A 27,004-nucleotide genomic window follows, 5' to 3' on the forward strand; every position below is an offset into this window, starting at 1 on the left:
TTGAGCACTTTCATAGTCATACCGTTTTCAAAATTCAGCACACAAATTCTTCACTAGAAGATGGCATACCAGCTTCGTCGTGTGACTTGAAACTATTTAAACTCTTATATAAGTCTATTCCTCCTTTGTTGGGTACTCATCTGGCGAATTTATTTGGTGTTTCCAACCGTATTTCTTAGGTGATGATGAAACCCATTGTGTGCTAACTAATTAGATTTTGCTTTTTAGTTTCTTATGGTTCTTTTTTTTTTTTTTTAATGTTTACTTATTTTTGAATGAGAGAGAGACTACAAGCTGGGGAGGGGCCAGGGAGAGGGAGACACAGAATCTGAAGCAGACTCCAGGCTCAGCCATCAGCACAGAGCCCTACTGGCACTCAAACTCACAAACTATGAGATCATGACCTGAGCTGAAGTCAGATGCTTAACCAGCTGAGCCACCCAGGCGCCCCGTTTCTTATTGTTCTTGTTTGGGAGCGATACTTCTTAAGCATTTATAATTGAATATTTACTTTTGCTCTGGTTTGTTATAAACCAACATATTAGGGGAATATATAATTTTTTTTAAATTTTTTAATGTTTTATTTATTTCTGGGAGAGAGAGAGACAGNATATAATTTAAAAAATTTGGTTATAAAAAAGGTTATCTTCCTGCTAAAATATGACCAAAGTATACATCCTACTTAAGAAAGGCATGAAAAATTAGAGTGGACTCAAAGAACAGCTAATTGAAAATAAAAACCCAGAAGAAGTCTCTAGAGTTTTGATGTTTTTAAATAGCAACCAGAGTGAGCAGAAAAGTTTCCTGACTCAAAGTACAGGCAGGTATCACAAAGGAATGACTGTTCTCCTAAGAGATATGACCTTATAACCCTTAAGACTCTGGATTCATATTATATTAATGTTTATATAATTTTGACATGTTTACTTACTGTACTTTTTGTCCTTGCTTTTTGTGTTACTGAACTTTTGCTGTGAACTGCCTTTGAGCTTTTCACTCCAGAGTTTTCTGGAAGCTGCTTAATTTTCTGAAATTAAAAAGTTTATCATTAAACTTCTGGCAGAAGGAATAGGACAATAGCATCATCCAGAAAAGACTTCACTTCCAAGGTAGAAGGGCTCTTTCTGAAATGATGTTTGCTACTACCTCTTTGAATGAAAGTCTAATAGCCTTCCTTTGCAGACTGTTCCAAACCCCAGAGGGTTGAAAGGCCTAAAGATAGTAGTGCTTTTGTTAATTCCTCTACTTGCTTCCAAGTCTGGAAGAGCTAATGCTGCTAAGAAAAACCTGTGAGTCTTTGTTACTACTTGTAGGGTCCAATTGAGTAAGTCGTCTCCTCCTAAAACTCATATTCTCTTCTCTGCACAGACTTTTTGTCGATGGTTAGAGAATTCCTTGAAAGGTTTGCCAAAGGAGACAACTGTGGGAGCTGTCACAGTGACACACAAGCAGCTTACAGATTTCCACAAGCAAGTCACTAGGTGAGTGATGTGGGTTTTGGGGTTTTGTTTTTTTAGGGAATGTGAACAGAAGCAGGGGTGTGCAGAAAAAAAAAATATCTTTGTTTCTTATACCAAATTTACCTAAGGGTATATTTCTTTTGTGCCTTTGTAAACTCAGTCTATTGTCTGTTTACATTGAATTGCACAAAGTGGCATTAGAAAGCAGTCTGGGGTGGGGCGGAAATCTCATCATGCTATATAGGTGTGGATCACTTTTACTGTACAAGTGTATTAACTGGGATGAGATCTTAATGGGTAAGTGGAAGCATTATTTCTTCCAAAAGAAAAATGCATTGAGCAGCCCACTGCCCTTCCTAAAATCTATCTTTATCTTTATGAAGTTCTTTTCTGTTTTCATCCATAATCAGGGGTCAGGAATGCAGGTGTGAATAGGTGAAGCATTAGTTGTGAAACATAGATGACGTAAGCAGTAGTGAATTGGAAATTTTTCACCATGCCTTAACATACTGAAATTCTAATAGTTTGAGAGATAGGGAGTGCACACATGTGCCTGAGCAGGGGAGGGGCAGAGAGAGAGAATCCCAAGCAGGCTCTGCGCTGTCAGCACAGAGCCTGACATGGGGCTCGATCTCACGAACCATGAGCTTATGACCTGAGCCAAAATGAAGAGTGAGACACTTAACAAACTGAGACACCCAGACACTCCTTTAGATATTGACTTATAAGTCATACAGTTGTGGAATGATTTATAAGTCTGAGAATGTGTGTTACAGTAAGGCTTGGTAATAGTGAAAAACACTAGAAATATTCTAATTGTCCATCAAAAGAGAATAGTTAATTAATAGAATGTAACTAAATAGGTACTGAAAAAAGATGCAGTAATATACATGTGATGATATAGAAAGTATATGATAAAGGGAAAAAATAATAGTATCATATAACCCAACTTGTACTGACAATTTTTAAAAATTTTGAATTGTGATAAAATACCATAGATTTTACCATTTTAACCATTCTTAAGTATATTGTTCATAGTGTTAAGTACATTCACATTGTTGTGCAATTTCCATAATTTTTTTCATCTTGTAAAACTGAAATTATAACCATTAAACAACTCCCTCTCCTCCCGTCCTCTAGTCCCCAGCAAGCATCATTCTACTTCCTGTTTCTGTGATTTGACTTGACTACTCTAGATATTTCTTATAAGTGAAATCATACGGCATTTGTCCTTTTGTGACTCACTTAGCACAATGTTCTCAAGGTTCATCCATGTTGTAGCACCTGTCAGAATTTCCTTCCTTTTTAAGGCTGAGAAACATTCTGTTTTATGTATATACTACATTTATTTATTCACTCATCTGTTGATGGACATTTGGGTTGCTTCTACCTCTTGGGTATTGTAAGTAATGCTGCTGTGAACACGAGTGTACAAATATCTCTTCAGGATCCTGCTTTCAGTTCTTTTGAATTGAAAAGAATTCCCAGCACTGACCTTTTCCCCCACTGAATGGTCTTGGTACACTTATTGAAAATCATTGAGTGTATATGCGAGGGATTTATTTTGGGGCCCTCTCCTCTATTCCTTTGATCTCTTTGTCTGTCTTTATGTCAATACCATACTGTTTTGATTACTATGGCTTTGTTAATCAGTAACATTTCAGTTACAGCGCAAGCTGGGGAAGGGGCAGAGAGGCAGGAAAACAGAATCTGAAGCAAGCTCCAGGCTCTGCGCTGTGTGCAAGCCCAACACAGGGCTCGACCCCACAAACTGTGAGATCATGACTTGATCTGAAGTCAGACACTCAACCAACTGAGCCACCCAGGCACGTGCACAACCCCCCCACACACACACTGTTTTTAAAGTAATTTCTACACCCAGTGTGGGGCTTGAATTCATAACCTTGAGATCAGGAGTTGGATCATGAGCCAGCCACATGTACCTCAACTTGCACTTTTATTTATTTATTTGTTTGTTTATTTTGACAGTGAGAGAGTGCGAGCGGGGGAGGGGTAGAGAGAGAATCCCAAGCAGCCTCTGTGCAGTCACTTCCAGGCTCGAACTCACAAAACCGTCAGATCATGACCTGAGCCAAAGTCACATGCTTAGCCATCTGAGCCACCCAGGCATCCTTCANACCCAGGCGCCCCAATGTTTATTTATTTTTGAAAGACAGATTGTGAGCAGGGGAGGGGCAAAGAGAGAGGGAGACACAGAATCTGAAGCAGACTCCAGGCACTGAGCTGTCGCACAGAGCCCAACACAGGGCTCAAATCCATGAATTGTGAGATTATGACCTCAGCCAGAGTTGGTTGCTTGCACTTTTAAAAGCTGTTGTAGGGGCGCCTGGCTGGCTCAGTCAGTTGGGTGTGTCTGACTTCGGCTCAAGTCATGATCTCGCAGTTTGTGGGTTCGAGCCCCATGTCGGATTCTGTGCTGATAGTATGGAGCCTAGAATCTGCTTCAAATTCTGTGTCTCCCTCTCTGTCTGCCTCTCTTCAACTCATGCTCTGTGTATCTCTTTCTCTCTCTCAAAAATGAAAAAATATTTAAAAAATTAAAAGCTGTTTTATTATAAATTTTATAGATATGCATAGTAAATTCTGGAAAAATGTACAACTGGGACCAGGATGTGAGAGGAGGGAAGGCTTTCACTTTTTATTTCATAACTTTCTCTACCTTTTTTTCAGGAGCATGTGGTATACATGTACAAATAAAACCAGACCTAGTTTCTAAAAGGAGGAGAAAATAAATTTTAGGCGGTGGTACAGGGTTAATCTTTTCTGAGACTTGATTTCTTAATCTTACTTTCCAGAATGGTTTACTTTCTCATCTCCCAGAGTTTCTCCAGTGATATTGTTAATTTCTTAAAATCCCAAACCTATGAGTGCTGTTATTTTGTAGCTTACTAAGTGGCTTAACAGTCCCAAAAGTAACTGACTTTTGGCCATAGATCAAGAGACATGCATGACTGAAAAATAGCATGTGACTACCTTCATGACACATTTTGCCAGAAGAAGGGAATTTCCCCTGTTGTAGATAGGTGTATATTGACGGGGATAACTTTACAAGATTATTTGCTTTTCGTTATGAATCTTCACAGTAGAAGTAGTTAGCATTCCACCAGAAGCTGTCTCAGAGCAGAATATGGCTTCTTTCTGCTATTTTTTTGCTGTATTATGTATTCCATCTAGTATTGGTCAGTAGAAGGGCAGGATCATACTGGTTCTAATTTCCAAAAAGCAAATGGGAGTCTGGGGAGAGAACCCCCAAAAGGACTAGGCTTACAGTCAAGGCTGTTGGCTTGAATGTTGCCACTTACTGAACTTCAGCTTATTCATCTACAAAGGAGAGTTAGTAATACCCATCTTATTCATAAGGGTTATCATGAGATACCACATGGAAATCTGAAGATTTGTCACGTAGTAGGTGATCAGTGAATGTTAACTTTCTCTTTGGACAAGAACCTGCTGGAATGTCATTATGCACTTGCAAAGCTAGCTAGAGCATGTCTCCTGCCAGCTCTAAGGCACCCACCCACCCACACATTCTAAAATAAGTCTCCACCAAGCCTGAATTCCTTTATCTGGGCTAATCTATGACAGAACGACAGAGTAAGTCTGTAGAGTAATGGAATTCCCTAATTTAAGGAGAATTGAGGGGCACAGAAAAGGAACCCGAATAATGCAATGTTACAAACAAAAACATCTGTGATCTTTGCCCTCTGATAAGAAATAAGATGCACTACCAGCTTGGCCTACTTGATCTCTCATTGCTGAACAAGTTTTGCGGCTCCTCCTATGGTAGGCTGTGGCAGTGGTGGGAAAGGAACAGAAGATGGAATGTTAAGGTGCTAGAGAAAATGTTTGAGATTGCTCACCTGCTCATAGTAATTCTCTTTCTCTAGTATGCGTGTTGCCCGTGAACCTTCTGTTCTGTGCATGACTCAGTCTCCCTTTTGGTTTTAAGGTCCTGTAACTCCTGCCTCAACATGCTGCTTTCTTTGCCATCCTACCAGGGAGGGTAAACTGGTTCAGTTTCATTTCAGCAAGTCCAAGCCTGTTTTTCACATAGTACTGGTAATTAATTAATTCCCTAACATCTTCAGTTGGTCAGCTTGAAGAAAGCTGGGGCTCTTCATTCTGAAATAATCATTCTTGTTCTCTAAGCACCACTCATTATAACTAGAAGAAATCCTGCCATCACTTCCCATTTCTCTATGTCAGTGTTTATTCTCTGACTCTTGTCACTTGCATGACATTCTCAAGGTCAGAAGATGTTGAATAAAGGCTAGAGTTAGGCCGGTTTGGGGCTGTCTCTTGCTCTAGTCGTTAGAGCTTGGTTACTCTCCATTATCTGCCAGAACATCAGGTGGAAAGGGTTGCATTTCTCAGCAGACCGCTACTAGGATTATGGGGCTTGAGGGAATGAAAAGTTTCAGAAGTATGGTGAAAGGATTAGGATTGTGGGAATGGAAGCCAGAAAAAAGAACCTAGAAAAATAGTGGCCATTTTAAATGAATGAAATCAAATGGAAAATAAATGCCAGAAGGATAGAGGCAGAAAACAGAAAAGAGTTGTAGCTTTTAAGTTTTTCCTTTTTAAAAATCCCTTTCTTTGGGCTTAATCACCAAGGAAGGACACATTAACCATTTGGCTGAAGCTCTGGACACCAGAGCAGTTGCCAGCAGGGCCGGGAGTGGAGCTGGGCAGGTTGGAGATGCTGGCCTCACCCCTCCTTCACCCTGGCTCCCCACCGTTCTCGGTGCTTGCATTTTGGTTTCGGCACTTTTTCTCTTGTGTCACAAGAGAGGTGAGGAGTGGAGTTATCATTCTCTTCCATATTAAACCATGCTGTCTGGTTGAAGAAGGGTAAAATTGAAAACCCATATGGCTTTGGAATAGCAAAAGAATCTTAAGTCTCCATCGCTGTCCCACATTTAACTGTTTCATGTTGTCATAGTTCCTTACAATAGGATGCCTCACAGAGGCTTCTCTTGAGTTACACATCTTCTTCCTTTGTGACAGTGGAAGCATGAGCGATACGTTCTCGCCATGCCAACTACCTCCTTTGTAGTCAGCATTGATTTGGAAATAGACTGAGGAAGGTAATGGTTGTATTGAAACATGTTAAATTCACAAATGGCAGAATTTCAGTAAAACCAGAAGACTTGATCATTTTCAGTACATTTTTAGAATGGAGAGAGACTGGAAGAAAGTTTCTAGAATATTCTGTTGAATCAAATCCTAGAATCTAAATCAAGGTTCATAATGCTATTTCAGACCTTATAAAGATGAGGAAATCCAGATGTAGGCACTCAGGGGATAGTTTCCACCTTCTTTTCTGTGGAATCATTATTAGCAGTTCCTTTCCAGGTGTTTAGCCGTTAAGAGAAGGAGAGAGCACTTTCTTCTGACGTTGCACCCTAGGTGGTAGGCTGTGTGGTCCCTGAGTTTTTCTGAGCCAAAGAGGGCCGAAGAAGGATGCGCATGTTAGGAAGTACTTCCTTTTCCACTGTTTATAGTTTACCTTCATGTTTAGTTATCAACACTGGTTATAAAGACTGACCAGAAGAACAAAGCGAGCAACTGTTTTCTTGGTGACTGTCTTGGACAAAAGAGGCCTTTTGAAAAAACAGGGTCAGATGAAGATTGGGCCATTCAGACCCCATTTCAGTGCTTGCCTAATGACAGAGTCCTGCTTCCTCCTTCTCCCTTTGTACGTGCCTTAACCCTTTCCTATCTCCTCTCCCTTCTCCTCCCACAGGAGGAAACCCTGAGCAGCCTGTTCAACTAGAAAATCGATGACTGATAGAGACTTAGTTGCTGGACTGGGCTTTGTAAACAAAATCTGCCTTTGGAAAAGAACGAGGAAACCAGGGTACTAAGTTAGCTCAGCTCGTAGAGTTAAGATTATCAGTCTTAGGTGAATATGCTTGCCTTTTTACTTGGGGGTTCTGGCTTTCTTGTATTTATGTCAGGGACTTTAACCAAGTATTGAACTGATGTAATCCTCCAAACATTATGAAGTAGGTAATAGATGTGGCAACTGAAGCGGTTTGGTAACTAGCCCAAGAATGGTGGACCCAGGATTCAAACCTAGGCCGTTTTTCTCTATATACTCTTTGGAACCCATACAGCTTATAATTATTCTCATATGCAGTAGTTAATATTTGCCCTTGAGTTATGGAAAGATCAGAAGTACAGAGCTGAGATCATTCTCACTGAACTTCAGTGTTGGGGTGGTTTTTCAGCATATTATTATATCTTTCTTCTCAGTCAGGGACCAACCTACCTTTTTCTTTTCTAGTGCTGAGGAATGTAAACAAGTTTGCTGGGCCTTGCGAGACTTCACCAGGTTGTTTCGATAGCTCACACTCCTGCACTGTGCCTGTCACCCAGGTGAGTGTCCCAGCCTTTTCCCTGGCTGCCAGGAATGCTTGGGAATGACATAGGTTTTAGTGCCCATCATGGGACTTATGCTGTAGCTGGTCAGGGAACGACTTAACAGTTTAACGCTGCTAAACAGTTGGAAATGCAGGGCCCTGATTTTCTTGGGCCAAGGCAGCCAGGAATTGTCAGCTTCTTTTGGATGCCATCTTCACCCCCACAGGAAAGTTATTGTAGAAGAGCTCAAGAAAAAAAAATTCTCCTGTCATCTTATAGACACTTTAGGATGGTAAGTGTGTATGCTAAATAAACATTTTTTAACCTGGCTACTTTGGTGAAAATAATGCTGACCTAAAGTTGACTGTGATTACATGACACCATTTTCCTAAAACTGACCTTCCATATCAATGAACAAAAGATACTTACTCTTATCACTTTTATAGTCTGAATGCTGAAATGCGAGGTTCTGACCAATGCCAGAGATAGAGGAAAGGAGGTGGTGTCGTTGTCTAGCTCTTTGTCAGCAGTTTTTCACCATGTGCTTCCTAACTCCTCTTTCTGAGGTACAGCAATAAGCTTAGCTGAGGACACAAGGGACTGGGTAGTGGGATTTGGGTGCCAGTTTCTTGACTGAGAGAAGAAAAGCGGCTCTCCTCTGAAGCCCCACCTTTGATGTCTTAGGCAGAATTTATTCTCCCAGGAGGCAATTCTCGATGAATGTGCAACACCTTCCTGGCGGTTTCTGTCACTAAACGCATTCGTAGATGAAGGTACTCTTTGGCAGTGCCTCACCACACCAGAAATTATTTCTTAACTTTGGTTCTTTAGTGAGTAGTGATATCATTTGGGATCTTCCCGTTTTGTAGTGTTGGTGATGTACACAGGCTTGTTAGCGGCCAGCCGTGGATGCTCATAGCTGACATTTATGGTGCCTTTACTGCGTGTCAGGTGCTGTGCACAGTGTTCTGTATGTATTAACTAAGATAATCCTCAGCCAGGTCTCTGGGTTAGTTACCTTTTTTATTCCCATTTTACAGGGGAACAGAGGTTCCAGATGTTAAATGATTTGTGTGATTGTCACAGTCAGTAATTGATAGAACTGCGATTCAAGTGTGGACATTCTGGTGCCAGAGTCCTCACTTTTAACCACGGTACTTAGTACTTCTACAGAGTACCTTTTTCATACAGACTACATCAGTGGTTTTTAAACTTTTGTTAGTAGGCAAAGTCTTCCTTCAGAATAAACTGTCACATGAAACCCCAGTATTAAAACAGACTGAAGTAGGTATTTTGTGTGTTTGGGGTGGGCAGCCTGGACCTGTTAGTCCACTCTTCCCCCAACATACATTCCCTAGTCTCCGCGGCACACTCAGAATTAGAGAAGGGCTGCAGACTGTATCATTAAAGCAGTAGCTCTCTTGAAATCACAAGTAAAAAAATCCATCTTCTTTTCCCCCACCGAGTCGGTGTTGCAGAGGGCAGAATGGGTGCCTGAGCAAGTACAGAAATGTCTGCCTTGACTTTATAAGAAGCTTACTGCGTCCTGGACCACAATTATTGACTGTTTTCTCTCTTTTGTCAGGAATGTCTTTTTTAATTAGAAGACAGGAAGAAAACAAAAACCAGACTGTGTCCCACAATCAGAAACCTCCATTGTGGCAGAGGGGCCTTCACTGCCACCAGGGCGTCCCACCAGACAGGGAGAGACTCCAGCCTTCAGAGGCCATCCTGAGGAGTTCCTGTTTGGGGGTGTGAGGGAAAATCAGCGCGGTTTCAAAAAAGATGGCTGTGGCCTGTCCGGCGTGGTGGGAGGGGAGCTGGTTTCCTGGTGAACTTGTTTCAAAAGGAAAAATAATTTTAAAGAAATAAAAAAGGAAAAAAACAAAAGGACAACTAAGCCGAAACCAGAACTGAAACGTTCACTTGGCAGCAGTGACACGCACGCGCACACACACGTACCTGTACACACATGCTGACACGCATGTGCACACAGTAAAATGAAAGTACAGATTTCTGTGAAGCAGAAACCATTTACTTAGGGAAAACGGGAATTCAGTTAAAATAGCTGCAATTGGAAGAAAAGGGTCAGGATCATCTCTTAAGGTTTTTATTCTTTTTTCCTCTCTTTCCCTCCCACCCTCCCTTGGTGCCCTTCCCCCCTCCTCTTTTAATGAAAATGAATAGAAATTTATCCCACTCGCCCAGCATTTCTTCTCACCTCTAGACTTGATCGGACAAGGAGGAGCCTGTTTGTTTTATACCATGGCCACATCAGTGATACCAGGACCTGCAAGGGCCAAAATTCATGTATATCCCAACCCTGACCCTATCCAATCTCTAAATCCACTTCCAATCCACAGTGGGTTGTCATCAGCCAAAATTAGGGTGAGTGGGATACAAATGTATAGTCTAAGTTTTAGTGTTTTAAAGATTTTTTTTTTTTTTTTTTTTTTGTTTTNGTTTACAGGGCTAATTGTATTTTACTAAAAAGTGTGGAAATTATTTGACTTCATTTTGGGGGTGAGGCGGGAGAGGGAAGCCCAAAGCTGATCTTAATGTTTTAAAGGAGTTGCAGCCCTGCACAGGCGTTAGATTTGAGGGCACTGTTCTGTCTGGTGTTACAGCCATCTCAAGAACAAATCAACAGCAACAAAAAAAGAAAAGAAAAGAAAAAACAATAAATTTTTAAAATTTAATCAGTGTTTGTTTCTCCTTCCTTTTACTGCCTCAGAGCTCTGAAATGATACAGCTAGACCACACGAGTGAGCAGTCCTAGGCGTTACCTGGTAGACGGCTGCCTGTGGAGTTTAAACGGCAGGCCCCTGCTCTTGATGCCATGGACCCTTCATATTTCAGGGGAGTTGGCTCATTCTGCATATTTTTTCTTCTAGTTCACCCTAAAACTCATGCTACATTTGTGGTACGTATATTCTTTCTACAGTGGCCACCCAAGTAGATTGATATCTAATCTTCTGAATACAGTAATTGGTCTTTGAAAAAAAAAACCTATATTGCAATATGATTGACATAGAATAAGCTGCACATATTTACGTTATATAGTTGATAAGCTTTGACATCGGATACACCCATGAAACCATTAACACAATCAAGATAGTGAACATACCTTTACTCCCAAAAGTTTCCTCATGCCTCTTAACCATTCTCCCCATGCTCAAGTAGGCACTGATCTGCTTTCTGTCACTGTAGATTAGTTTGCATTTTCTGTAGTTTTATGTAAATAGGGTCACTCAGTATGTTAAAGTAATTGGGTTTTGAGCTAATAAGCTTGACCGCAGAGCTCTATCTAATATTTGAACTCAATGAAACAAATTTTCCTGTATAATATCGGTTGTACTCAAGAGTTTGACTTGGACAGGATCTTAGACTGCACACATTTAAGAATCCACACCCTTACTTCAGCTGGCTTCCTCCTAGAAAGCAAAGCCAGCCGGTTCAGTGCTCATGGAGCCCTACTGACTCATCACTGGAAGGCAGGCCCGCCCTCTGACATGGCCCCAGAGATGGAGGGCAAGTGCTCGGGGAAAGAGAGCCAGCTGATATCAGAAACGGGGTCCTAGAGTACCATGGAAGTAACTGGATCTTTTTAGTATTTATTAATTGAAAAATACATAAAATTCCACCTCTACCCCATGTTCTTTCAAGAAGGAAGTAGCTGCCAGCCTTAAGGATCTGGTATAATACCTGTGTGCATATCTGTCTCAGATATGTGGACATGAGGCTCAAACTAGAGGGAACTCCCAAATCGGATCAGACCCATGCCCTGCTGAGAGAGCATGGCCCACAGCACTTGGCTGTTTTTGCCAGAGGAATTGGGGGGCAGCCACAAAGGTGGGCCAGTCTGGGACAAATGCTTCTCAGGTAGGCCTCTAGGGTTGAGGAAGTTCCTCCTCTGCTCACTGGGGCTGATGTCTGACTTCCTCCAGAGTGAGCAGAGGAGAGGCGTGTCCAGGAAGACAGAGCCCTCAAAGCAAAAGTGGCTTCTAGCTTCCCTCAGATGCTGCAAGGAGAGCCTGGAACTCAGACCTCTCTTCCCTCTCCTTAGCACTAATCCACTTCCAGAAGATCCAGAAAGAGGACCTGCAAGCCAGTCAGGTGCCCAATGAGGCCATCACACAGCCACCGGAGTCCACACAGCCACCTGGGAAGCCCATGCCAGATATTATCTGCAGTCTCATTGTTGCATGCCGACTGGGTGCATGGGCCAGGCCTCCTGGCCAGCACCGAGGCCTGCCACAGGAGGGGCCTGGGCCACAGGCTGCAACCGCTGCTGGGACTGCCAGATGTGATGGAGCTCCTTGAACTGCTCCACCATGCGGTCTTTGAGGTCTGGGTTTGAGATCTGTAGCCGGATACTATCAGCCGACCAAGAAAGCTCCCCTGAGAACATCTCCAGCAACAGCCGAGCTGCTACAGGCACCACCTGGCGGGGAGGGAGGGGCAAAGAGGGACAGGGAGAACCTTCATGGGACTGTCAAATCTAGTTGTGCCTCAGGCATCCCCCAGGAAAAAGGGCCACAGATTTCTACTTCATACAAAGGCTGGTTATGTGTGGACAGCCCTGGGCCTTGATTATCTCTGGCCGCTAAGTTCACACTGCTCAGAGAGCTCTGAGCCGCCACCCTGGGATGAGAGCTGAGCCCCAGGATTTCCCAGTATTCGAGCCAGAGCAGAGTGGGGCTTGAGGGATGAGATGGTGGCATACCTGTACAGTGATGAGCTTCTTCTCTCGGGGTTTGCGGTCAGGCCACTCCTCCCCAAAGCAGAAGAAGATCTCAAATGGTGGTGGGGTGTTGGTCTGGCCCTTCTGGAACAGGATGAGCTCTGCAGCAAGATCAAGACCCTTAGAGGCTAGAAGTATGTCCCCGGATGAGAGGAAGCCAGGAGGAGCACAATGCGGGTCCCTCACCATTGAGAAAATGCTCCAGGCTGAAGAGCTTGGTTTTGACCTCCCGCTGGATGGGGTTGGGCTGTGAGCCGTGGGCCGAGGCACAGGGCCCGCTCCAGAACACTTTGCACTGGCACAGGCGGATGGCATACAGATCTTGGCCTTGCAGCTGGAGTATGAGCCCGCGGTCCAGGACATCCAGTAGCTGGTTTGTGTAGAAGCGTTGCTTTTCGCTGGGGATGTCCTCGGGGCTGGGGAAGCGCACTTGCTCCAGGCTCACAGGGCCGAAGAGCTCTACCTGCTCTTGGGTGGCCTCCAGCTGGCTGTAGAAGAGCCGGCAGCCCTGTGGGTTGCTGATGGTGAGGGCACGGGGTGGCCGCCCCCGGTACTGGAACTTGATCTCCAGGTCAGTCACTGTGGGGCAGAGGGCAAGCCGGCCCGGTCTGTGAGCCCTATGCCTCCTTGTCCTCTGCCCAGCAGCCAGGCCATCTCGGTAGCTCTCCCGATTATATCCCCCCACCCCCACCCAAGGAGGGACTGGCTTGAGCATCTTTGTTCTTCCTCCTCCACCCTTCTTGCAAACCAACCCCCCCGCCTCAGCACTGTTTTTGCAGAGCAACCCCCCTGCCCAGCCCTCCCATGGGTCCTTACAAGGCAACATGTGGGGGCTGATCAGCAGGTCCGGCAGGAGTTGTTCGCCCGTGGGGGGCAGGCTGGCAGCCAGGGGTCCAGGCTGCAGACTTGGCAGGACCTCAGGGAGAAGCTCCCCAAAGCCAGCAGGGTTCCCAGGGGTGGGGCCCAGGAGGCTGGGGTCTGGTGCAGGAGGGCCCAGCACCACAGGTGGCTGGAGAGTGGGTGGCCACTTGACATCCTCTTTGGGTAAAGAATAGGGTGCCATGGGGGGGCCAGGTTGCACTGCTTCTGCAGAGGAGGGGGGCAAACAGAGCTTTAATGCCACTTCGGTAACTGCCCCCTAGGCCCACCTAATCCTAGCCCTGGGCCTCCCTCAGCCCCCTCCCAGGTACTTGTACCTGCAGCTTCTCCTTACTCTAGGCCCCCAACCACACCACCTCCCGGCCCCACCTGTGAGGCTCAGGCTTGGTAACATCCTCTGGAGCTGAAGAGAAGACAGGCAAAGGAGAAGGGAAGAGGCCAGAGAGAGAGAGAGAAGGGAGGCCAGGTTAATGAATTGATCTGATGCTAAAGAAGTAACACATGAGCACCACAAAAGCAATTCCCCGGCGTTCAGCTTAGCAAGGCCAGACCTGCCTCCAGTCCCAGCTCTGCCCTCCCAAGCAGGTCAGTGAGCTCCCAGGGCCTCAGTTTCCTCATCTGCCTTCTACAGGTAGTAATACCTACTCAGCCCCAACTCCTATGAGGGTGTGTCAGATGACATGAGGTCATGTTTTGTAGCAACAAAGCCCTAAGGAGGCTCAGGATGCTGACTGTGGTCCTATCCTCAGAACTCCAAGAAGAAGCTCCAGAGAAGAGCTGCAGAAAGGGCAGCAGGGCCCTGGAGGAAAGGTGCTGCTTAGTCCTAAAGCCGAGCAGGACAGCAGAAAGGCCCCAACAAGGCCCACCATGTCAGTGCAGGTGACACTGCCAAGAGTGGTCCTGAACTCACCTCTTCCTCTTCCTCCTCCTCCTCCTCTCCTGCACCAAAAGCATAATCCTCACAGGGCTGAGACTCTGCAGAGCAGGGAGAGAAAGAAAAGACAGAAACGGAGTCAGTGGAGGAGGAGGAGGTGGGGGAAGGCCACCAGGGCTCCCTGGGGCAGTTCCTGCTGTGGCTTCTTCCCTGCCCAGAGCTGCCCAAACAGAGGAAGCTGAAAGGCCACACAGCCACCAGGAACCACTAGGGACCTCTCCAACCCCATGGCACTAAGCTCCTTCGGCCACTAGACCTACAGTCACTGGAGCCAAGAGCCAAGAACAAGGGCAAGGTGAGGAAGACCGACATGAAGCCTGGTATGTGCCAAGCCATTCCCGGCCTCACAAATGGTCCATTGCAGGCCACTCCTGGGAGCCCCGGATGTAATGACCTCGCACACTCAGGGGCCCTGGGCCTTCCCACACAGCAGACCTTCCTGCACAGCTTCCTAGGTGGCCCACATAGGGTCAGGCATGATACCTGCGGGCGCGTGGCCATTAGAGCAGACCTCGTAGATCTTGTAGGGCTGAGGTGGCATGTCCCGGGGTCCATCGTAGATGAGGCGGAAGTCACGGCTCTTGTTAAGGGCACAGCGCAGGTTGGCCTTCCATTTGGCCGGGTCTGCCTCGTCCACCCCCTCAGTGTATTTTCCTGTCTCCTTGGCCCAGGCCTGGGGCAGGAAGAAAAGATAGGCAACCACAGAGAATCTCGACCCTCGGCAAAGCCCCAGACCCTCCTGGCCCATGGGAGTCACTGCTGAGCCTGTGAGACCTTCAGGGACACACAGCCTGACCTGAGTGTCCCTCTGCAAGGTGAGAGATAAGACTCCAGTCCTTCCCAGCCCCCAGGGCTCCAAGAAACTAAAGGAAACCTAAGCGCTTTGAAAGGCATTTTATTCACTGCTCCTGCAAGTGTAAATAAGGTAAAATCTCTAAGGAGGATGGTGGATAAGAACATAGGATCTGGAGCGGGATTGGGTTTGAATCTGGAAACGGTCACCCACCAGCTTTGTGCCAGGGGCATGTCACTTTGCCTTTTTTTGCTGTGATGTCCCCAGCAGAGTGCCCACCTTACAGTGTGGATGTAAAGACTCCAGGGCCCACAAAGCTGTCAAAGCTGTGCCTGCACTTTGGATGGGCTCCGTGCACTTTAGCTGTTGGTATTATTTTTGAGGGTCAGTTGGCTGATAATCAGGATTGCAAATGTTTCTTCCCTTTAACATAGCAATTCGACTTTTAGGAATTTATCCTAGGGATACAGAAGCATTCACACAAAATTCTGCACATAAACCAGGTTATTCATTGCAGCCGAAGACCCCGAATAAATGCCCCTCAGTGGGAACTGGTTAAATTATGGTCAATCCTGAGAATGGAATAATGGGCAGCAAGAAAAAAAAAAAAGTGTGGGGGGGGTGGATTTTGATATCCTAATACGTCAAAATCTTCAAGAAATGTGAGGTACAGAAGGGTATGTATACATCTATCATTTTGTGAAAAGCAGGAGAAAAATAGGTACGTGTCTGCACATTATGCACAAAAATCTCTCAGGAAGGATAAACAAGACACTGACAATATTAACTGTCTCCAGGGAGGGGATAGGTGGGTGGCTGAAGACGGGGGTGGGGAGGAGCCTTTTTGCTGCAAACCATTTTACACTTCTTAAATTTTGAATTGTGTTACCTATTCAAAAATAAGAAATGGATTTGAAAAGAACCTTCAAAGGGTAAGTATCAACCTGCAAAGACTAAGGCGACCCTATCCAAATCTTTAAAAATAAGGATTTTCTTTGCCCCAGCAATGCTGAACTCTAGGAACTAACCCCAAAGAAAATCATTCAAGATGTACCGAGGGTAAGAGTTTAGAGGGTACACGTGACAGGTCTTCGACACTGAAACACTAGAAGCAATGGGAAGTGTCCAAAACTGGGTTTGGACATCTAAACTGTTAAGCCCTCCAGCAATCACGGAAAGCGACGTGGCATTTATGGCAGAGGAAAGCTGGTTCTGACGTTGGGTGGTGAAAAATGCAGGATATTCCAGGTTGATTCCATTTTTGAATTTTATAGACATGCAGAAAATTGAACGTACAAGCAAAACATACCGTAGTCGTTACCTCCTAGTGTTAAGATTACAGGGGCATTCTGTGGTCTTCTTTTAGAGTATGTGCTCTCCAAACATGCACACTGCACACGTGCCCATGTGTGATGAGAATGTGACAAGGAAAGGGAGGGAGGAGGGGGAGTTACAGGCAGGTCTCCTGGGGGCCTTTCAGTCCCCACCTTGCTCTGGGTAGGAGGTTAAAAAAGGCACAATGCAGGGGCTCGTGGGTGGCTCAGTCGGTTAAGTGTCCAACTTAGGCTTAGGTCATGATCTCACGGTTCATGGGTCTGAGCTCGGTATCGGGCTCTCTGCTGTCAGTGCAGAGCCCACTTCAGATACTCTGTCTCCCTCTCTCTCTTCCCTGCTCTCTCTCTCTCATAAACAAATTAAAAAAAAAAAGGCACACTTCAGGGGTGCCATCAGAAAATAAAAAGCACCCTGTGATTACGCCTGCATCCCCTTAGTACAAGCCTGGGGTCACCTGCAGCAAGGCAGCTGGCACAGTGGTCAGTTTAAGATGTATGGGGGGGTCCTCTTCTAGGGAGGGGGTGCCTCAGAAGTCTAGGAGTACCCCCTTCCTGGGCTTACCTTGAAGATGGTATTATCTCCGTCCTGGCTGGGGCCATGCCGCGTGGCATGGCGCCAGGGGATGTAGAAGAATTTCCTCTCCCCATTGACCCATTGAAGCCCTGGGTACTGGCAGCTGTTCACCTGGGCCACCAGCCAGGGCTTCAGTCGCACACGTCGGGGTGGAGGGGGGGCCCTGGGGGCAGGCTGGTTCATGGCAGAGGGATCTGCAGGAGAAAGCCAGAGGGGGATGTCAGAAGATTTGCAGCTAGATGCTCCCTGCAGCAGGAAGATGTGCTGGGTGCCTAGCCAGGGATATTCTGGCTTCCTCTTCCTCTCCGGTCTGCCCAGATGCTCACAGCCAATTCTCTTTTCCAACTGTCAGCTTTCTGGTCACAGGATCATCACTGCATCTGTGCTTTGTGTTTGGGAGGTGGGAGAGAAGTAGGGGGTTTACGGACAGTGGATGCCGTGCACGCCCCACCCAGGCATGCTTTACCAGGTGGGCATCAGTTGCCCGGCTGCTGTGAGGCTGCGGCACCACAAAGGCACGGGGCTGCTCATTGCTGCCTCGCTCCACAGCTAGGCAGCCCACAGCCTGTGAGTGACTGATACACAGGGACAAAAAGCCAGGCCCCTTGCTTCAGATGGAGCAAACTGGTGCAACCGGTGCTCCAGGGCTTGGTGTAGGGTCAAACCGGAGGCTATCTGCAGCTGACTCCACATCCTTGCTTAGCTTTCTTCCTGCCCCATGTGCCCCCCGCCCCCCCTCCCTCTCCTTCTCTGGAGAACTCCCTCACTATACCCCCTTCTAGGAAACCTGGCCAAAGACCAAGTCACAGCATGTGGATGGAGGAAGGGTTTCCACACCCACTCCTCAGAGCTTCCTTTCTTCCTCAGTTTCCCTCAGGGATGAAGCTTCCCACACCTGGACATCTTGAGAGAAATCCCATCAACCCACTCAGTCTACCTCCTGCATCACCAGGGCAGCAGCCATAAGTGGGACTTGAGAAATACCAGCCAACTGATACACCCCAGATGTTGGAAGATTCTGTCCTCCAGTCATTTCTCCCCGACCAGCCCTGCTCTCTCCAGGATCCTCCTCTGAGGGGGGTAAGACCAGACATAAGAGGAAGGCGGCTGGGGCTGTGACACAGGCAAGGGTCCAAGGGGGGCAGGCCTGTCAGGGAATGAATGGCTGAAGGAACTAGGCCATCTGGGTTAGTGGAGAGAGACCAGAGCTATCCTTAACATTTGTGGCACCACCATGTGAGAAAAGGACTCGGGTTTAAGTCAATACCTGGACAGCCTCCACTGAGGCAGACTAGACCCAGGTTGAAAAAGATTTCTTTTTTTTTTTTAATTTCTAGGAGAGAGAGAGAGAGAGAGAGCGTGAGCAGGGGAGGGTCAGAGAGAGAGGGAGTCACAGACTGAAACAGGCTCCAGGCTCTGAGCTGGCAGTCAGCACAGAGCCCAACACGGGGCTCGAACCCACGAACCGCGAGATCATGACCTAAGCGAAAGTCGGACGCTTAACCGACTAAGCCACCCAGGCGCCCCTGAAAAAGAATTTTCCAACAGCTAAAGCCATGCAACCAATAGGCTTAGCCTGGGAGCAACTGGTTTCTGGGGTGTACCTACGCCCAGGTGGGCTCCCAGGTGGCCTGCCGTAGGTGGGAGGTTGGCCAAGATGATCTCTCAGTTCTGGCCCCTATCATTTCAGGCCTGCTGGGAGCCCTGACCTCAGTTTCCCCTGAAATTCCCTGCCCAGTACCTTTTTGGGCTGTAGTTGCTAAGTGCCACCTCCATGCTGCTACGAAGTCTCCATCCGCAGGCCTCTCCTCAGCAGTGCCCAGCTCCAGGCGAGGACAGGGAGAGTAGGAGAGCCCCCAGCCCTGCCCCCAGGCCTTAAAAGACTGATGGTTCAGTTCCCCTTTCTGCACCAGCCTCCACCCAGCCCCAGGGGAAATGAAAGTGGCCAGACCAGACAACTCGGAAATCTGACTCACTGTGAACTGGGGGGAAGGAACACGGAAAAATTCACATTTGGGTCCCCAAGACCAAATTCTCAATCCCTCATCCTGTGGCCCATTCCCCAGTCCCCTGCTGATGGTCACCATACATTTGGTGTGGTTCACAGCTCCTGGGATAGCCTCACCCACCACATTTGTAATTGTAGCTCCCGCCCGCACCCTCGGAAGAGAGGCCTTGGTCCTAGTAGGACAGTCACCAGTAGATGCCAATTCTGGCTCCGTGAAGGTGGACAGAGGAAAGCTCTGTTAACCCAGAGGGGAAGGCAAGCTTCCCTGATCACCACCCATGACACGGTCAGGCCCGCAGCTGTGCCCGGGGTGATGGAGCTGGGAGACCAGAGAGGCCTACTCCTTCTCTGCCCAGGGCAAGGAGGAAGTCAGGGTGATTCCTGCCCCGCTGCCTAGCGGGGCCCAGCAGTGCTGTTCAACACAAGCTTTTGAAATTATTCATGTCAGGAATGTACAATCCCTTCCGGTATTCTAAGGAGGGTAGTATGGAGAAAGGGCTCCCATAACAAGCCCAGCCAGGGCCAAGGGGGTGGGGGTGGGGGGGGTCCAACAGGCCAAAGAAAGGTCTTCTGCCTCAGGTGCACCAGGCCCAGGCTCAGTGGGTTTCCCAAGGAGGCTTCCTCCTACCTAGAGGTGGGCTTAGATCTGATTCCAACTATCCCAATGCCAAGAGTTCTGAATTTCAATGCGTTTGTGCCCCCTCCCACTTTCCCTACAGGCAGGAGCAGTGGCCCAGGCTCTCAGGGCACGTCAGGCCAGAACACAGCTCTCAGAAAGTCTATTCACATTGTGCTCCCCCGTGGGAGGACTTGATTTTTCAGCAGAGGGCAGGCTGGACCAGGCAGGGGGTCTGCCCTGGCTCACTGGCAGCTGAACATGTGTGCCCTCTGGAGACTTGGGGTAACACTTCTGCAACCCCCAGACCTAGGATTTGAGCCCTGGAGAGTGGGGAAAGCCAGAAGAACCTGCATCAGTTTCCATGGAAATAAGGAGAAGAGGTGTGGGCGGCTGAGGACCTGAGAAAGCCCTTATGGGTGAATTCTGTAACAGTGAAGCATCTAGAGGGGCAGCCTAGGAACCTCTGCTGGGGTAAGGAAGCCCCACAATCCACACCAAGGCCCTGGAGTCCCGGGAACCGACCACCTGAGGAGCCCGGAACACTGGTGCGGGAGACCAGGGACCCCTAGGGGAGGGGCTCTGCAGCCCCGTAGTGGGAGGAGCAGCAAGCACCTTGCCGCCTCGGGAGTCTGTCCGGTTCACAGTCTCCCGGCAACCCCACACTAAGTTCAGGGACAAGGCAAAGGGTTCCCTGCGCCTGGCGTGACCCTAAATCCCACCGCCTCCAGGTGACTTGACCACATCCTGAGACAAGCTGAGGCCCGGATGCCTCTCTAGGCTTCCTTCAGGGGAAGGCCAGGGTGCAGGGGGAAACCCCAAAGTAAGGTAAAAAAGGGTGGTTTCCCGGTGCCTCCCGGCACTTGACGGAGCCTTAGCGCCCCCACCGGATAGTTCAAGGGAGGGCGGGACGATGCCTCAGGCCTTGCTGCCCCTCTATTCTCCTCCATCGGCCCCGCCTGCGTCCTAGCTGGTCCTGGTCACTTATCCTCGCTTTGCGCGCGGGGAGCCCAGGCCAATCCCGCGGATCCACCCCCAGGGCGCAGGCTCAGGTTCTGCCTCTTAGAACGCTCCTCGGGCTGACGGCGCCCCCTGTCTCTTCCCCACCCTTCCCTCCCCGCCGCCCACCCCCTACCCCTGCTCAGACACTGCCCAGAGAGTACTAGGCGCGGTTTGGGGGGCACCTTCTACCCGCGTCGCGGCCACAGTCAGCTCACTTTCCCTCTCCTTTGAGATTCGTTTTAAGTTCGAGGGAAGGATGTGAAGAAATTGCAAGTCCAAGAATTGTGCCCCGTGGTTCTCTGCTAGGAGGGTCAGTGCTTCTTGCTCTCGGCCACTAGTCAAAAGACGGCGACTCTAACCCGACACCATCTTCCCACACACTCTGCCCGAATTCCTGTCATTGGCAGGTGCCTCGGGAAGANTGCGCGGGCAGCGCCCCGCCCTGCCCCTCGGGACCACCCGAGGTCCCCCGGCTCTGACCCGGCGACTGAGGGCTGCAGAGCGGGCCAGGCCGGTCCCCCGGCTACAGCCCAAGGCCTCTGGGGGAAATGGCAGGCAGCGCGGTGGCCTGGACCGACTACCGGGCTCCTTCTGCAATCTGGAACCGCAAAATAGGCATTTGACAGTCCCAGACCCCCTCCCCACGAAGCCCAAAGTGCACGGCTGGGCCTGGGAACTTCCCCAGCCCGCGACCTCCCGGAGTTCAAGTTCGGGTCAGACACAGGCCATCCACAAAGTACAAACGAGGGCGCGGTAGGGCCCACTGATAGCTCCGCCGTCCTCACCCTGCCCGCCCGCCCTCCTTGGAGGCTGGCTCCAGGGCCAAGCCACTGGCACCTGGATCCGGACACCCCCTCCTCGACGTGCTTGCAGACAAGGATCCTCAAGCCATTCTGTCCCTTTTTCTAAGTCTCACCCTGCCTGCCCCAGCTCTCCCTCCCTGGTCGCCTTCCGGACCTCTCAGGGCCAGTGCGTGGTCTCCTGTCCCACCTGTCACACTTCACCGCTACCTTGACCATGCGTCTGTCTTCTGAACGTTCTTCGGTTCCATAAATGGGTCTCACTCACTGGCCTCAGCCTTCATACGTTCTGTTCCTTCTCCTGGAGCATTCTTTGCTTGATAATGACTGTTCTCTGAATTTTGTTTCAGCATCACCTCCTCTGGAAAGCCTGCCTTGACTTCCTCTCCTTAGAGGGGTTTCTGAGCTCTGAAGCTCATCGCTGGTTTCACTTATGAAACTCTTATTATAATGTCTGATTCCCACTGGAATCAGCCTACTCAGGGACTACTCTTGTTTTTTCACTGTTTTCTATAGTAATTTTTAATAAAAATATTTGTAAATGAAGATTTCCAAGTTAACTGACTAAATTTTAGATAGCAACTAAAATGTATAAGTTCTAGATAGTATCATTTGTCCTTTGAAGTTTAGAGGCTCCTGTGTTTTTCATGAATCCAGTATTAGCTGATGAATCAGAACTTTGGTCTTCCCCTTGCCTCTCCTTTTCCCTCTAGGAATTCATCTTTACTACTAATCTGTGTCATTACTTACTATGCGTTGTCTTTTTTCTTCTTTCCTGCATCTCTCTCCCTCTCGCTCAACCCCCAGCCCTAACATAGAATAGAATTGTGCACAAATCTAATTGTGCACAAGTATTTTATTCATAGTATCTGCTGGGTGTTTCACTATTTCATAGTTTTTAAAAATGTAAAGTGTGGATGGGGAAAATGTGGGTAGGTAGAATGTTCTATTTTTTTCTGTAAAAATGAAACTGCCACTTAATTGAAAGTGGCCACCACAAAATGGGAACCTTTTTTCACCAGAGACCAGTTACGCTTGATAGAAAAGTATTCTATGTTGGTCCAGAAAAAACGATCTGGAACAAGGGCCGTCAAGAGACTTTTATTGTCAGATGCCCCACACATAGTCTGAGGGACCATGAGATTTTCGGCTTCTGCACGCGGCTCCCTACACACTGTCCCTCTTGCTCAGGTGAGGACCCCATTTTAGAGACTCTGACTTTGTTAGGAACCATGCAGGGGCTATCTGTAGAGGAAGTTCCCCACGCTTGAGCGGGCACCCATCTCTGTTGCTAAGTGATCTTGGGCCTGTGAATCTCATTCCCTGTCTGTAAAGAGGAGATGATATTACCAAGCTCATAGCATTGGCGTGAGGTTCCAGCAATAGGGAAGCTCCCCTAGGGTCCTGCCTTGCCCAGACCAGGGGAACCTGAACAAAGAACCACTCTGGGACGGAGATGTGGCTTAGAGAGGAAGGGGATGGGGGCAGAGAGCATCATCAGGCTCTTACAAAACAGAAGGGTCCCCTTGCCTCCTGATGCCATCTATGGTGAAGCAAAAGCCAAGGGGAAGTGAGGGTGCACCTGACCGCCTGGCATGCAATCACTCCCCATCCCCCACCCTACCCCCACACCCCTACTGGAGCCTGGCCACGTGGGAGCAGGGAGACGTGGCCTCCACAGCCCCAGGAGCCTCACTCCCAACAGTAAGCCAGCCCTTGCCCCCACTTCCCCTGACTGGGGTGGCAGATTGAGGGTGTGGTGAGAGGCTTGATTCCGGTAGAAGCCAGGGTACATGAGTGTGTGGGTGGGGGGAGCTGTGTCACCAAAGGGAACTGAAAGAAGCCTAGTGTGAGTGGTAGGGAGAGAAGACAAAGGTGTAAGTGGGGCAAGACCTCCCACCCAACTCTGGACCCCACTCCCCACCCCCCTCAGTGCAGTTCTGTGCAATTGACAGCTGCCCTCCCCACCCCTCCGGGAGACCCCCCCCTTAGGCCCAGCCCTTGGGATTCCCCAGGCTGGCCTTTTCCTCGGATACCCCCTATTTGAGGGAACTTGTTGGCTACACACCGGGATCTGGAGTCTAACAGGCCTGATTACTGAGGCATTGTGTGCCCTCGAACAAACTACAGACTCTCAGAACCCCCATTTCCCACCTGTAACACGAGAATAACATCACTGTCACAGGTTGGCTGTGAGGTCTAAGTTCAACAAATGCTCAGTGAACACCTTCTACAGGCCAGGATAAAACGACGAACAAAAGTCGATTCTGTCTGAACGACCTGCCCTGTCTATGGTGGGAGACAGTAAAGACTTGAGAAAATCAGGGGCCTTGTGGGTCACTGTGCAGGGAAACAGAGGCACGACGTGACCCGACTTAGGTTTTAACTTGGCCACTCTTGGCTCCTGTAAACACATGAGTGGTAGATTTATTATTAGCGATGCCCAAAAGGCCATCCTGGAGCTTCCTTCCATTTCTTACCAACTGCTACCTCCTCAGAGCTCTCTGGGGCATGACCTGGAAGTCCCCCGCTTGGCCAGCACTGTCATATGCACACCTCTAGACCTCATGTCCCCTCATCTTCCAATCTACAGCTCTCTCTACCTCTTCATATGGCCTGAGGCTTAAGACACCGTGCTGTCACCTGCATCCATTCCAGGCCCTGGCTCTCCGCTCCCTTGGACCTTTTCAAAACAAATGTTACTTCCCTTTTCCTTCGTGGTCAGCACCTTTCCTCGCCCTGACCCCCTGCAGCCTGGCTTCCATGCCTTTTCCATGGATTCTGCTCTGGACCTTGGTCCCACAGCTCAAGCAGGCCCTGGAACTCCCAGGAACTCCCCAGAAACTCCACTCTCAGCATCTCTTTCTCATTTAAACTCTCAGATCCTGCCCTGGATTTCACTAGCGCCCGGAGGTGTCATCAGCTCTTTATTTATTTATTTATTTTTTAAATATTTTTATTTATTTCTAGGAGAGAGAGAGACAGCGTGAGCAGGGGAGGGTCAGAGAGAGAGGGAGTCACAGACTGAAACAGGCTCCAGGCTCTGAGCTGGCAGTCAGCACAGAGCCCGACGCGGGGCTCGAACTCACGAACCGCGAGATCATGACCTAAGCGAAAGTCGGACGCTTAACCGACTAAGCCACCCAGGCGCCCCAGGTGTCATCAGCTCTTTAAATAAAGACACTGGAGACTCTCCTAGCTCAGCTCAGAGCCTTCCTGTGGTCCCCCCTGCTGGTGCTGCCCTTCGTCTCAGTGCATTTGTCACTGGTCCTTCTGCTGACCCCTCCCCCACTCACATCCTCCTGCTAGACACCAGGATGCCCCACGCAGACATCCTGATACCCCCCCACCCCCATCGGCTGCACGGGTGCTGATTCTAGTACTCCTAAAATCTGCTGAGCTCAGCGTTTCACTCAAACCACTTCCGTCCCCACTGCTGGCCTCTGTCACAGAAGGGATCAGGGCTCCCATCCTTCCTGCCTGTCTGTAGAGCACACGGCACCTGGACAAGAGGGAGAAGAAAGGGGAGGAAACTTTCTAGGCTCCTGCAGTGCAAATGGCTGCTTTATAGGGACAGAGGCCACTTGGCTGTGGACCTTGGTGTCCTCTCTTGTCCCAAAAAGACCTGATTGAAGCCTAGAGTCTTAAGATGTCCCCACCAGGGAGAAGGGTCCCATCCAGGTACATGAGACTCACCCATCATTGGTTGGGGTCTAGGGGGCCCTGTGGTCACAGGCTGCAATGGGCTTATCAGCCAGCAGCCAGATCCATCTCAAGTATCCCCCCCCACTGGAACTTAGAACCAGTCAGTGCATGGGATGGGATCCTGCCTGGGGCAGGACTGGTGTCCCTCTAAGGTGAGAAGTGAGGGAGGCAGTCAATTCTGCCTAGGATGTCAGGGCCAAGGGAGCGGAGAGCCAGGGCCTGGAATGGCACTCCTCAACTCACATCTGGCCCTCAGGGTGGTAGGGAGATGACAGAGGGTCCAGGGTTGGCTCTGGGACTCCGGAAGAGGTGTTCTCTGGCCCGGAGAGGCTGATGCATGAGGTCATGGGAGCAGGCAAGAGGCATGACATTCATCCTACATGGCCTCCCAACACTTCACCGTGGAAGCGGGATGTCCCCCGCCCCTCTTCGGCCTCCTACAAGGCAGGCTGGGTGGGGGTTGTGGGTTGAGCATTTCCCACTTGAGGTGGAGGGAGGAGTGGGAGCTCTTGGGGGCTGGTAGGAGCCAAACAGAACTGTGGGAACAGGTGCTTGGTTCCTGCCAACCAGACACTCCTGGGCTACTATTCCCTGGGGGTCAGGCCTCAGGGAGGGGGAGGGGCTGGGTAGGGGTGTCCCCCCGACTACTCTACTGCTCCGGGAGGTTCTGATGCCAGCAGTGGAAAGTCAAGAAAGCACAATGGTCTAGGGGCTAAAGGACCCTGGGAGGCTCCTAGGACAGGCCTGCCTTGCTCTCTTGGGTTCCAGAGAAGAGGAGGCTGTCAGGCTTCTCTGAAGGGGAGTCTGGGGGAGGTTTGTACCAGGCCAGTGTTCTGGAACCTCATTGTTTCACAGGTTTCCAAGCCAGGAGCCAACTGGAACTCTGACGCCCGCACAAGTCCCCATGCCAGGCTGACTGGAGTCACATGGATGCTGGTGGGCATACGGATTCAGGGGTCTCCGCTGACCTGCGCCAGTCTCGTAGGCACGTATGTCCTGTTTTTCTCAGCCTATCCTCCATCCTCTTCACTGGGGCATCGCTTCCAGAGCTGCAGGGAGGCTGACGGGACTTCAGAGTTATCTGGGGCCATCATGGAGACAGGAAGAAAGAGGTACCTGCTGAGGCAGGAAAGAGCTCGCAGGGGTTTCCTCATCATGCCCAACCTGCCCCCCACACACTGCCAAGGCTTTGCTTTGCAGTAGCAGGTCACAGAGTGCCCAAAAGAACTGGGCAGGGGGACAGCGATCCCAGGGGTCCTGGGTCCCACCTGGGACTTGGCCATCTAGAGAGCAAGTGCTCAATCCTGCATCCTTACTGCATAGGGGCCCGGGTTTCAAGGGAGAGAGGGTAGGGCAGCAGGCCCCTTGCAAAGGAGCAGCCTATCGCAGGCCCTGGAAAAGAGCCAGGAGTGGTCACTGCCACCCCACTGCAGCTCAAGGCCGATGGGGAACGCTGGGTCAAGGCCGTGTTGGAAACGGACATGGTGTGGAGGGGGCAGGCCACATGCGGGGCTGACCTGAGTACCAAATACAACCAGATGATACTAATGAGTCCTTAACACAAGCTAGACACTACTAAGCACTTTTCGTATATTATTGCATTTAATTGCCATGACCAGCCAACATCAAGTGGGCATTATAAGTATCCCCCTTTACAAAGAGGCAAGCTGAGAAACTTGCTAACCTCCTGAACTTGAACAAGTTAATTTGCATACTTGTTTGCAGTCTTAGTATTGTCCTCAGCTGATAGAAGCACAGTCCTGATCTC

The 27,004-nt window shown here is 49.0% G+C and overlaps 2 protein-coding genes across 4 annotated transcripts in view; one reads left to right on the top strand and one right to left on the bottom strand.

Moving 5' to 3' along the window:
* Positions 1–9,743, top strand: part of TNPO3 (transportin 3) — an 81,616-nt gene extending 71,873 nt beyond the window's left edge. For both annotated transcript variants that reach the window (XM_077770748.1, XM_077770749.1), the window contains 3 exons: positions 1,369–1,481; positions 7,771–7,862; positions 9,433–9,743. In XM_077770748.1, coding sequence (XP_077626874.1) covers positions 1,369–1,481; positions 7,771–7,831 — 174 coding nt within the window. In that variant the 3' untranslated portion in view covers positions 7,832–7,862; positions 9,433–9,743. The remainder of the gene's footprint in view (positions 1–1,368; positions 1,482–7,770; positions 7,863–9,432) is intronic.
* Positions 9,744–10,528: 785 nt separating this feature from the next.
* IRF5 (interferon regulatory factor 5) lies at positions 10,529–21,790 on the bottom strand. Of its 2 annotated transcripts, none has more exons than XM_077770751.1 (9): positions 21,742–21,790; positions 17,094–17,299; positions 14,888–15,077; positions 14,381–14,445; positions 13,840–13,873; positions 13,408–13,677; positions 12,778–13,170; positions 12,574–12,692; positions 10,529–12,291 (listed from the first exon to the last, which is right to left on the bottom strand). In XM_077770751.1, the coding sequence occupies exons 2-9, from the start codon at positions 17,286–17,288 to the stop codon at positions 12,043–12,045; spliced, it is 1,515 nt and encodes a 504-aa protein (XP_077626877.1). In that variant the 5' UTR covers positions 17,289–17,299; positions 21,742–21,790; the 3' UTR covers positions 10,529–12,042. The 2 variants fall into 2 exon arrangements, with proteins under 2 accessions (XP_077626877.1, XP_077626876.1); XM_077770750.1 differs by lacking the exon at positions 21,742–21,790 and adding an exon at positions 18,847–18,966.
* Between the last annotated feature and the right edge of the window lie 5,214 nt (positions 21,791–27,004).

Source organism: Crocuta crocuta, unplaced genomic scaffold, assembly GCF_008692635.1.
Source record: "Crocuta crocuta isolate KB4526 unplaced genomic scaffold, BGI_CrCroc_1.0 scaffold266, whole genome shotgun sequence".
In the NCBI taxonomy this organism is placed as follows: Eukaryota; Metazoa; Chordata; class Mammalia; order Carnivora; family Hyaenidae; genus Crocuta; species Crocuta crocuta.

What these genes read in the sequence shown, in the direction of transcription:
- IRF5 (XM_077770751.1), bottom strand. Translation starts at nt 17,288, where the DNA reads ATGAACCAGCCTGCCCCCAGGGCCCCCCCTCCACCCCGACGTGTGCGA. An exon ending in ACCAAGCCTGAGCCTCACAG is followed by an intron (nt 13,678 to 13,839) that starts GTGGGGCCGGGA and finishes CCTCCTCTGCAG; the next exon opens with AAGCAGTGCAACCTGGCCCC. An exon ending in AGAAGCTCATCACTGTACAG is followed by an intron (nt 12,292 to 12,573) that starts GTATGCCACCAT and finishes CCTCCCCGCCAG; the next exon opens with GTGGTGCCTGTAGCAGCTCG.